At 49.1% G+C, this 11,206-nt stretch overlaps 3 protein-coding genes across 3 annotated transcripts; 2 read left to right on the top strand and 1 right to left on the bottom strand.

The window, feature by feature from the left end:
* The first annotated feature begins 419 nt into the window (after positions 1-419).
* Positions 420-7,181, top strand: mtif2 (mitochondrial translational initiation factor 2). The gene is made up of 14 exons (XM_074665036.1): positions 420-549; positions 1,056-1,216; positions 1,372-1,495; positions 1,639-1,810; positions 2,007-2,167; positions 2,274-2,450; positions 2,597-2,736; positions 2,924-3,048; positions 3,151-3,355; positions 5,596-5,848; positions 5,937-6,077; positions 6,170-6,334; positions 6,467-6,607; positions 6,739-7,181. Exons 2-14 carry the CDS (start codon positions 1,058-1,060, stop codon positions 6,906-6,908), a joined length of 2,133 nt encoding a protein of 710 aa, XP_074521137.1. The 5' UTR covers positions 420-549; positions 1,056-1,057; the 3' UTR covers positions 6,909-7,181.
* A 116-nt stretch (positions 7,182-7,297) lies between these two features.
* Positions 7,298-9,646, bottom strand: sde2 (SDE2 telomere maintenance homolog (S. pombe)). Its single transcript, XM_074665039.1, has 8 exons — positions 9,489-9,646; positions 8,937-9,057; positions 8,725-8,836; positions 8,441-8,610; positions 8,192-8,330; positions 7,968-8,108; positions 7,673-7,889; positions 7,298-7,537 (listed from the first exon to the last, which is right to left on the bottom strand). Exons 1-8 carry the CDS (start codon positions 9,588-9,590, stop codon positions 7,298-7,300), a joined length of 1,242 nt encoding a protein of 413 aa, XP_074521140.1. The 5' UTR covers positions 9,591-9,646.
* A 394-nt stretch (positions 9,647-10,040) lies between these two features.
* mrps28 (mitochondrial ribosomal protein S28) lies at positions 10,041-11,060 on the top strand. The gene has a single exon (XM_074696886.1). It carries the CDS (start codon positions 10,055-10,057, stop codon positions 10,688-10,690), a length of 636 nt encoding a protein of 211 aa, XP_074552987.1. The 5' UTR covers positions 10,041-10,054; the 3' UTR covers positions 10,691-11,060.
* Positions 11,061-11,206: the final 146 nt, after the last annotated feature.

Below are 11,206 nucleotides of genomic sequence, written 5' to 3'. Positions count from 1 at the left end.
TTTCTCTCAGGTCAGCTGATTCAGGCTGGTTTCTCATTATTTTATAACTATAGTGTTCTACATTCAAACTTTTTTTTTTCATTCATTCATTTTTTTCATTTTTTCTTTAACTTTAAGAATATAATAGAATATTCTTTTATTGATCCCCTATAGGATATATTTTTTTGCCACAGCAGCTCAAAGAAATAAATTCAATAAAAATAAAAAAAGATCTATTATTTCATTTATTTTGACTATTTTATATCGTATTACTTTTTAATATTTTAGTCTCTACTCTGAAATATTTTTATAATTTTTTTCTATTTTATGTATCTTTTTTTACATTTTTAAATGACTGTAAACTGTTACCCCGCTCCAGCAGGTGGCGGCAGCGCGCCTTCAGGCCGCTCTCCGCTGATAAGCCAATCGAAGAAGAAGACGTTCCGCGCTGACTGTCATGGCGGCGCCCTGTGGAAGGTTTACCTCACGGTGAAGCCCCTCTGACAGGTGAAAACAGGCTCGGTACAGACTGGTCCAGGATGAGCTGAGAGGACCGACGCGTAGCTATAGGTGAGAGGAGACCCTCACTGACCGGAACCTGTCTGAACGAATCCGGTCTGTCTGATTACTTTGGAGTTTAAAGAGTCTGGATCCGCTCTGAGCTCATGGACCAAACTCTAGTCACACAACAGGGGTTTAACTACAGACGGGCACTCACACCTGAGTGAAGCCTACCTGAGCCTTTAGACCGGAAATGCTCTGAGAGGGAGCAGCGATAGGGTCTGTACTCTGACTCGTGAGCTCTGTTAGTGTTTCTATCTCACAGAGCAGCTCTGTATTTACTTATGTCTCCGGTTCTGACCCGGTTTTTGTCTCTGACCCGGTTTGAAGATTCACACAGAGCCTCACTGAGATTCCTGATGACGTCACGGGACTGCACAAAAACTAATACTGATTAATTGGCTTCAGATCATCAACCAATCAGCTCTCTCCTCCTCCTCCTCTGAGGTCATCCTCAGTCTGTGCCGTGGTGCGTTCAGGTGCCCTCACTATTTAAAATGCTCTCTTTCTCTCAGGTATGAGTGTGATGTCATCAGTGATGCGGGGTGTGCGGCGGCTTGTCCAGGCTGACCCTGCTCTGCTCAGTAACTTCCTGTCTCCGCCCCTCTTCTGTCCTGTTCGAAGCTCCGCCCCCCTGCTCAGCTGTCCTCAAAACAGGAAGTTTGCCTCCAAACAGGTGAGACTGACACCTGACTACTTCCTGTTTGTTTGTTCATGTAAATGAAGACAACTGACACGAGGGGACGTGTGTGTGTGTGTGTGTGTGTGTGTGTGTGTGTGTGTGTGTGTGTGTGTGTGTGTGTGTGTGTGTGTGTGTGTGTGTGTGTGCAGTTCAAAGGTCAGAAGAAGGAGCAGAGGACGCAGCAGGTGAAGCCTAAAGTTCACAAACAGGAAGTGGAGATCAGACAGAGGATGACGGTGGAGGCGCTCGCCAAAGCCATGAACAAAGACTTCGGTGAGAGCACACACACACACACACACACACACACACACACACACACACACACACACACACACACACACTCTATGAGTCTAAACCATTACACACACCTGTGTCTTGGCTCTGGTGTGTGTTAACGAGTGTGTGTTGACGCCCAGACCACGTGTTGGAGGCTCTCCTGAACACGCCTGTGGACCTGGACTCTCTGCAGCCGGACTCGGTCCTGGAGGAGCGCTGGATCAAAGAGGTTCTGACCCGGTCCGGGATGAAGTTCAGATGGGCCAAACTGAGCGAGACCAAAGAGAGACCCAACAAGGACGCACACCCCAGGTAATGCTGTGACATCATGCTGTGAGGTCATAGCTCAGGTTTCAGGGTGACACCGCTGGCTCACCTCACTGACTCGGCTCTGTTACCATGACAACAGTGAGGTCTAACCTCAGGCTCAAGGCATCAGACTCCTCCCCCTGAGCCAATCAGAGAATAGCAAGAACAGTGAGACTGATTTTGACCTTTGACCCCTCAGACCTCCAGCTGATCCATCCTGCTTAAAGCCCCGCCCCCCTGTGGTCACCATCATGGGTCATGTGGATCACGGTAAGACCACGCTGCTGGACAGTCTGAGGAAGAGCCAGATCGTGTCCATGGAGCACGGAGGGATCACCCAGCACATGGGCGCCTTCCTTGGTGAGACACACACCTGAGGGTGAACACCTGAGGGCGAACCCTAACCCTTCTAATGATGGTGGTCTCACTGGACCAGGTCTAACCCTCCTGTGGTCTTTTTCCTCAGTCCAGCTGCCTACAGGTGAGAGGATCACCTTCCTGGACACTCCGGGTCACGCTGCCTTCTCCTCAATAAGGGCCCGGGGAGCCAACGCCACCGACATCGTGGTCCTGGTAGTGGCGGCCGACGATGGTGTTATGAACCAGACGGTGGAGTCCATCCAGCACGCCAGGAGAGCCAAAGGTGAGCGCCACCTGTCAGCTGGAGCGAGGTGCTGGCTTTTGGTCTAGGTTTTTTACTTCAATGTGTGTGTGTGTGTGTGTGTGTGTGTGTGTGTGTGTGTGTGTGTGTGTGAATGTGTGTGTGAATGTGTGTGTGTGTGTGTTCAGTCCCGATGATCGTGGCGGTGAATAAGTGCGACAAACCCCAGGCCGACCCTCAGAGGGTGAAGAAGGAGCTGCTCGGTCACGACGTTGTCTGTGAGGAGTTTGGAGGAGACGTTCAGGCCATACACATCTCTGCTCTGAAGGTCACACACACACACACACACACACACACACACACACACACACACACACACGTTGAGAAAAAACTGAGTCGAAGTGAACAGATCAATGACCTCATTCCTTCGGCGCCCCCTGCTGGCTGCCAGAGTCTTCTTCGCTGTTTGATGTCATGTTTTTCTAATTTGATGACATCATTGTCGTGGTTGCCAGGGCGACAACCTGATGGCTCTGGCAGAGGCTACGGTGGCGTTGGCTGAAGTGATGGAGCTGAAGGCGGAGCAGAGCGGCCTGATGGAGGGACTGATCATCGAGAGCCGCACAGACAAAGGAAAAGGGTCAGTCCCTGATCCCTCAGGGTCTGAACGGGTCCAGTTTAGTGTCTCTAATCCTGTCAAGTTCTGGTTCTTTATCTGAAGTTCTCTGATCTTTGTTTTCAGTCCAGTCTCGACTGTCATCGTCCAGCGGGGGACGCTGAAGCGGGGTTGCGTTCTGGTGGCGGGGAGGAGCTGGGCTAAAGTCCGCTTCCTGTTTGATGAGAACGGGAAGGCGGTGAAGGAGGCGGGGCCTAGTGCGGCGGTGGAGGTGGTCGGCTGGAAGGATCAACCATCAGCTGGAGAGGTGCTGCTGGAGGTGGAGTCAGAGGTGAGGGCGCTGTATTTCTTCAAAGACCTCAACAGGCTGGTGGTATGGCTTTACCCAACCCTCAGTATTATTACTGGGCTGCGAATGTTCGTTGTTTGCTTTATTGGTGCATTTTCATCTTGATGCTTCTTGTCCTGTTTGGGTTTCAGTGGAGGTTTGTGATAGCAGTCCAATTTCCTTACCTGCTCTTCTAGGTGCTGCATTACCACTGTCCTCAAATTTCCCCTTGCAGTAATCCTGTGATAAAACTCAGTTCAGAAGGCATTTTGGTTCGCAAAATTTCTCACTTAAAGTTCCTATCACCTCTAATCATTTCTTTGTTCCTTCTTTAACTGACGGTGCATTTGAGATCTGGCACAATAAAAAAATTAAATGTCTTGATGATCTATTTGTAGAGGCTCTAGTTCTCATCGTGTTGTAAAACGGCGCTACCTCCGCTGCAGAGTCACAGCTGGCTACGAGGCGCGCGGTGTGCCAGATATAAACAAACGCAGGTAGTCTGCCAGGACGAAGAGACACCATGAGAACTAGAGCCTTATTTAGCGGTGTTTTTGTGTGAAAGTAACGCGCTGAAAATTCTCTAAATAAAGCATGAATGCAGACAGATATCAGATTTTTTGGGTGGAAGTCTGTTTATTTGTGTTTTTGGTCAAGTAAAATATGGCCCCGTCTGAGTGCAGAGGAAACCGGCAGAGGAGCAGGGAGGGGGTGTTTGGTGTGAGCGCTCTGGGCTTCTGCTGCACAAAAACACTGCTGTAGGGGTAATTTCTGCCCTAAACCTTGTGATAGAACCCAACTTGTCCCATCCCGGAGCATCACTTTAACTAACTTCTGGTCATCTTATTTTCAAACCATTTCAGAAATTCTTAACCAACAAATTGTACCAAACCCTCTGACTGCTATATTTGGTATTTTCCAAGGGGGTGATTTACCAAAAGCAAAAGCTAAAGTTTTGGCTTTCTCTTCGTTGGTGGCTCGCAGAGTCATTCTTTTAAAGTGGAGGGACCCCACTGCTCCCTCTCTTTCACACTGGATCAGAGACACTATGTACTGCTTAAATTTAGAGAAAAAACGTCTCACTGTACGAGATACAGAAAATAGATTTAACAGAGTTTGGCGCTGACTTTTTTTCAAGAAACCCACGTCTGACATTTCTAAATAGCTTTTTTTTAAAAAAAATATGTATTTTATTTTACTTTTTTGTCATTTATTTATTCATTTAATTTTATTATTATTATTATTATTATTATTATTATTATTGTTTTTCATATATCTATGTGTATATATGCCTTTCTGTGTATGGATGGATGGATGTGTTTATATATGTGTATATATATATATATGTATATATATATTAGGGCTGTCATTTTAACGCGTTACTTAGATTAATTAATTACACCGCAAATTAACGCGTCATAAAAATTAACGCAGATTAATCTAGATCCCAAACCCGCGAGGCGTTCAAAGACGCACTTATTTTCAAATGTCTGGCATTTACAAACCGTTTGTCCTACATGAAAAAAGTGGTGTTCTCGTCAGATTTTAAAATTTCCAACGGTCCCTGAATGTATCACATCTAGCAACATGCTTTGAACCTGGGGAAGAGAGAGCGCTGTTAAAGGATAATTTCGGTTTATTCAGCTTTTACATTGTTTATAGAATGAAGTAGAACAAAATACTCACCCGGAAGGTTTTCCTGATCCAAGCAGTGCTTCAGGAGATATTTAGATCCAAAATCGTGCAGCAGACGTCCGTATAATGGGATCCATCGGGGCATAGACAGCGCCGCTCCTAAAACTGCGCAGTACTCTCTGCAGCACTGACTCCTTTCTTTGAGGGGCAAGTGTAAATAAAGTCTTCGTCAGTTCAGAGGTCAGTACAGCCGCACAGCGCTGTCTGGAGTGACACAGACTGCAGCAGAGGACTAACCCGGAGCGGACCATGATGGAATATTGGTGAAAAACATGAATTTTTGGACGATTAATGCAGTTTTAGGAGCGGCGCTGTCTATGCCCCGATGGATCCCATTATACAGACGTCCGCTGCACAATTTTGGATCTAAATATCTCCCCCAAGCACTGCTTGGATCAGGAAAACCTTCTGGGTGAGTATTTTGTTCTACTCCATTCTATAAACAATGTAAAAGCTGTATAAACCAAACTTATCCTCTAATCGTGTGTGTGTGTGTGTGTGTGTGTGTGTGTGTGTGTGTGTGTGTGTGTGTGTGTGTGTGTGAGCAGCAGAGGGCGAGGGAGGTGGTGGAGTGGCGGATGTATGAGGAGGAGCAGCAGAAGCTCCTGGAGGATCAGAGCATCATCGAGCAGAAGCAGAAGCTCCACCAGGAGGAGTACAGGAAGGAGAGGGCGGAGTTTACCCACCTGACCTGGCGGCAGAGGAAGAGCGCCATGTATCGCGCCCACAAGGCCAAGTTCGCCGCCAGGGAGAGTGAGAGGGCGACGAGCGACGAACCCTGCCTCCCGCTCATCATTAAAGGTAACACACACACACCTGCTGCCCTCTGACCTCACTGTGATGTCATCGCCCAGCTGTTTTCCCACTGACCTTTGACCTCTGACCTCAGGAGACGTGGACGGCTCAGTGGAGGCCATCCTCAACATCCTGGAGAGCTACGACGCTCAGGAGCAGTGTCAGCTCGACGTGCTCAACTTCGGCGTCGGAGACATTTCAGAGAACGATGTCAACATGGCCGCCACCTTCTCAGGTACACAAACACAGTAAACGCTGCCCCGTGTGTTTTGGAGGAGTACTGCAGAAGTGTAAACCTGCCCCTCCTTTTCTCTGTCTCCCCCTCAGGCTCTATTTACGGGTTCAACGTGGCGGCGAGCAAGCCGATCCAGCAGCTGGCGGCGCAGCACGGCGTCCCGCTCAGGCTCCATAACATCATCTACAAACTTCTGGACGAGCTGAAGGCGGAGCTGAGCGGCAAACTTCCTTCTCTGCTCTCTGAGAACATCGTTGGTGAGCAGCTCCTCTGAGTCCATCACAGACACGTTTGTTTTTCTACATGAAGACGTTTTCGAGCTCCTTGGTGTGTTTGAGGTCTGTGGGAAAAACCAGCTCCTTCACCTCACTGTGTTTTTGTTCCGTCAGGTGAGGCCACGGTGCTCGCCATGTTCGACGTCACTGTGGGGAAGAAGAAGGTTCCGGTGGCGGGCTGTAGGGTCCAGAAGGGTCATCTGGACCAGAGGCTGAAGTTCAGGCTGATCCGAGGACGGGACCCTGTCTGGGAGGGTGAGTCTCACCTGGACTTGGAGCTGGCTGCTGCAGATCTGAGTGGTTTTAATCTGTAGCTCCAGAGTTCAGACTCTTTAATAACTCTTTCTGTCCCCTGATTGGTCCAAACATCCTGCCGCTGTCCTCAGGGTCTCTGGCGGCGCTGAAGCACCACAAAGACGACGTGCAGACGGTGAAGACGGGGATGGAGTGCGGCCTCTCTGCGATCGGTCACGGAGACTTCAGACCAGGGGACACAGTCGTCTGCTTCGAGGAGGTGGAAGCTCCACAGCTCACCTCATGGGACCCTGGATTCTAGCCACATGCAGCAGAGGATCATGGGATGTGGAGTCCTTTAATGCAGACAGGAAGCTGACAAACTGCTGACTCACAGACTTCCTGTTCAGAGGACGTTTGAATGTAGAGCCGCTAATTTATTTTGTCTTTGGATCAAAACAAACAACTGGAGTACTGCTGACTCTGATACATCACTGTGATTTCCCACAGTCCCTGAACGTCCCATCAAATGTAAACCACAAACAGGAAGTGATGAATGAGACAACGCCATTTGGTTTCTGATGTTTTAATAAAAGAACAAAATAAAAATCCTCACAGGTCTCTGACGTTTTACAAATCCTGCTTTCTGATTGGACGACAGGAAACAGGAAACACTGAGTATTTAACAAAGTTTAACAGAGTTAAATGACATCACTTCCTCTTGGTTTTGCTGGGTTTGGCGAGCAGAGCAGGGTCGATCTGATCCAGGGTCAGTCCTCTGACTGAGAAGAGTCGAGCGGCGCGCTCCGACAGCGTCCCCCCACACTTCAGACCTCGACTCATCAGCGCCCCCTTCAGGACTTCCAGACCCAGAGCCTCCAGCTCCAAGACCGAGGACACAGAGGACAAATCCACCTGAGGGGCGTCAGGCCGAGGGCCAGCGAGTGGGTCCTGGGGGAGGAACCGGGAGAAGTTCAGAATCCAACACAGCTGATCCCAGAGTCCTCTAACCCACAAACTATCAATCTGGTTCAACAGAAATTCATCTGTTTTTGAGTCTCTACTGAGCATGCTCAGATCACTGACCTGCTGAGATGAAGGACTAGGCTCCTCTGAAGGTCCCTGATCCTCTGAGGGCTTCAGAGTCTGCTCTTTGGGGGTGTTCGAGGGTCCTGGGGTCTCTGGTTGTTCGAGAGTCTCTGAGGCTCCTGAGTTCTCTGATGGTTTCAGGGTCTCTGAGGGTTTCAGGGTCTCTGAGGGTCCAGGTTCCTGATGAGCTGAGGAGGAGCTGCAGTCCGATGAGCTGGGGAGACGTTAGAGTGAGGCTGTAAAGGTTTCTGGACTGAGATGGATCTGGTCTAAAAGTGGATATGGTCTGTACCTGCTGCTCTGGTCAGGCTCCTCCTCCCTAACTGTCCTCGTGGTCACAGCAGCGCCACAGCTGGAGGAGGATGTAGACGGAGACTCATCAACATCATCATCTTCATCGTCCTCAGAGCTGGGCAGCTCGTCCACGCCCATCCTGTTACCATGACAACAAGCCGATAAACAAACAAACAGGTAAACAACCCTCAGCTGATGACTGATTCACGTCCTCAGACTGACCAGAAACAAGCAGCAGCAGCCGTCGTCTTCGCCGTCTTCTTCTTCTTCTTCTGCGGCTGCTCGCTCTGATCCGAGCTCGGCCTCTTCGCACCTGAAGCGTCGTCTGCTCTCACCTGAGTGCTGGACGACGCCTGCAGACCTGGAGCAGGGTCAAAGGGTCAGAGGGTCAGTCACAGAGAAAGAGGGGACAACCACAGAACCAAGCAACAGCCTGAACACCTCCCTCAGTGACTCCGCCCCCTGGCTCACCTTTGATGACCGAGTCCTCGAGTCTCTCTGACAGGTCGTGACACTGCTGCTGGTACTCGGGGTCCGTGAAGTGGTGCTTGGGTTCAGCCAGCTTCCTCTGCAGACGCTCCAGACGCCGCTGCTCCTTCTCCGCCTCTCGCTCCGCCTGCTTCTTCAGCCACTCTGCCATCCTGACACCACAGAAGAAGAATTAAAGCTTTAAATGTTTCTAAGATGAGCATGAAGTGACAGGTGTGAGTGACTCTGGGGTCACCTGATCTCTCTGAGCGCGCTCAGACCCTTACTCTTTCTCGTGGTTGACGTCTCGGAGTCGTCGTCCGCTCAGGTCTCTGCAGGCTTCACGGTTTGTCGTCTTCTCGATCTGAGCGCCGAGAGCTCGCAGCATAGAGCCGAACCCTGACACACACACACACACACAGAGTGAGGGTTATACACCAAGGAAGAAGCCAGGGTTGGGTGTGTATCTTCTTTTAAACGTGTGTTTCCTGTCCCTCACCTCCTTTCCCTCCACAGAGGCGGGGCTCCAGGTGATAGACGGCCCCGGGCTGAAGAGGATCCTCCAGGTGAGACAGACGACCATTTCTGACCACATAGAAGTCCTCTGAATAAGAAAGTCCCTGCATACACACACACACACACACACACACACACACACACACACACACACACACACACACACACACACACACAGTTTTAGCCACACTCTGCCTCAGTTCAGTGTGTTTTGTTTGATATTAGCCCTCATGTTGTCTTGACGTGTTGCGATTTGAAAGGTTTACTCTTCGTCAGCACACCTCAGAGACCATATCTAACAGGGAAGCAAACTTTACCAGAACACCCCCCTTCAAACAAACAGACAGAGATGACACTGAACTGAACTTTAAGACAGTTTAAGACGCTTCACGTTAACAGAACGAATCACTTTGTTGTTATTAAGCTAACACAGCTAGCCTGTTTATGTTTGTTAGCACCGTTAGCTCATGAGCTAACCGGCCCTCGGGGGTTGTAGTAACCATCCGTGGCCTCTCCATCAGGTGTGAACACTCACCTGTGTGTGTACGTAGCGGCCCAGCAGATGTCCGACCTCAGACCCTGGAGGAAAGTGGTCCACGGAGAACTTTACACTCGGAGAGCAAACAAACACCTCCATCTCAGCTTCAACTGTTAACGGAACTCCCAACTGAGCAGGCGCGGTTCTTCTTCGCTTATAAACCAGAGAGGACGTTACTAATTCACAGCGACACGGCGCCACCTGTCGGCTGCTGACGATTACCTCCGGAGAAACAATACTCTAACAATACATCATGAAATAAATAAAATGAATAAATAAATAAATAAATAAATAAATAAATAAATAAATATATATATATATATATATATATATATATATATATATATATATATATATATATATATATATATATATATATATATATATATATTTATTTATTTATTTATTTATTTATTTATTTATAATAATAATAATAATAATTAGTATTATTATTAGTATTATTATTATTATTATTATTATTATTATTATTATTAAAGTAGTATTTTTATGAATATCGGTGTGATTGCCGTTATAGTGGCAGGATCAGCCGCTGGGTGGCGCCCATGAACACGTCACCGGAAGTTAAGCAGACTGTTCTTCTTCGCTGGTCATTGTGGAACAACATGGCGGCCTTGTGTAAGGTGATTTCCAGGACCAGGTTCGCCGTCCGGTTCTCCCCGACCCGGGTCCTCAGGAGCTCTTTCAGCTCCAGCGAGGCCCCCGGCAGTGACCCTCCAGCCCCGAACAAACCCAGATCGGGCTTCGCTGCGGCCTTCGACCAGCAGTCGGAGCTCCGGCGGGAGGCTGAGAGCTCCTCCGCCGGGAGCAGCGTGTCCTCCCTCGGAAAGGACGAGAGCTTCGCCTCGCTGCTCCGCCGGTCCCCCCTGATCCAGATGGGTCCAGCCAAAGACAAGGTGGTTGTCGGGAGGATCTTCCACGTGGTCCAGGACGACCTGTACATCGACTTCGGGGTAAAGTTCCACTGTGTGTGCCGGAGGCCGGACGACGGAGAGAGGCTGCAGCGGGGCACCAGGGTCCGTCTGCGGCTGCAGGACATGGAGCTCACCTCCCGCTTCTTAGGAGCCTCAACGGACACCACGCTGCTGGAGGCCCAGGCCGTGCTGCTGGGCCCTGTGGAGGGGAAGGGGGGTCCGGGAGCCTCAGAACCAGGACTGATTGAGCCCCAGAGCCAGGACTGACCGAGGTTAGGTCTTAACAGGGAATTTATCTGGACTCTGCAGGATGGACCTGGACCTCTCTGACCCTCTAAATCTGAGCTCTGTGACTCTGAAACTTCTCTTTAAACCACAAACTGCAGAAAAGAGGGGTCCGTCTGAGACCGGGGAGCAGCTCATGAGACTACGACGTGTATGAGTGAATGAATGAATGAATGTATGAATGAATGTATGAATGTGTTTCCCACCCTCAGACTGTGACTCTCGGTCAAAGAGGAGATGTTAGAGTGAGGGTAAAAATAATTTAATATAACAGGTTCATGTTCATGTTCTGACATGTCTGACTCCTTTCAGAATAAACTTTTATAATCAGCTGATCTGTGTCCAGGTGTGAACATTAATCCCCCCCCTCTCTCTGTCTCTCTCTCTCACACACACACACACACACACACACACACACACACACACACACACACACACACACACACACACACACACACACACACACACACACTCAGTGTTTAGATCATAAAAAACAAA

Source organism: Halichoeres trimaculatus, unplaced genomic scaffold (assembly GCF_033239565.1).
Source record: "Halichoeres trimaculatus isolate MK-OKI-2021-1 unplaced genomic scaffold, fHalTri1.1 fHalTri1_scaffold_2, whole genome shotgun sequence".
Lineage (NCBI taxonomy): Eukaryota > Metazoa > Chordata > Actinopteri > Labriformes > Labridae > Halichoeres > Halichoeres trimaculatus.
This window is presented reverse-complemented; position numbering and strand designations above follow the sequence as displayed.

Bases quoted from the DNA above. Each gene is read 5' to 3' on its own strand.
- mtif2 (XM_074665036.1), top strand. From the start codon at position 1,058: ATGAGTGTGATGTCATCAGTGATGCGGGGTGTGCGGCGGCTTGTCCAG. The intron at 6,078-6,169 runs GTACACAAACAC...TCTCCCCCTCAG, and splicing joins CATGGCCGCCACCTTCTCAG to GCTCTATTTACGGGTTCAAC. The intron at 6,608-6,738 runs GTGAGTCTCACC...CGCTGTCCTCAG, and splicing joins ACGGGACCCTGTCTGGGAGG to GGTCTCTGGCGGCGCTGAAG.
- mrps28 (XM_074696886.1), top strand. From the start codon at position 10,055: ATGAACACGTCACCGGAAGTTAAGCAGACTGTTCTTCTTCGCTGGTCA.
- sde2 (XM_074665039.1), bottom strand. From the start codon at position 9,590: ATGGAGGTGTTTGTTTGCTCTCCGAGTGTAAAGTTCTCCGTGGACCAC. The intron at 9,058-9,488 runs GTGAGTGTTCAC...GTGTGTATGCAG, and splicing joins GCCGCTACGTACACACACAG to GGACTTTCTTATTCAGAGGA. The intron at 7,890-7,967 runs GTACAGACCATA...ACGTCTCCCCAG, and splicing joins GAGCCTGACCAGAGCAGCAG to CTCATCGGACTGCAGCTCCT.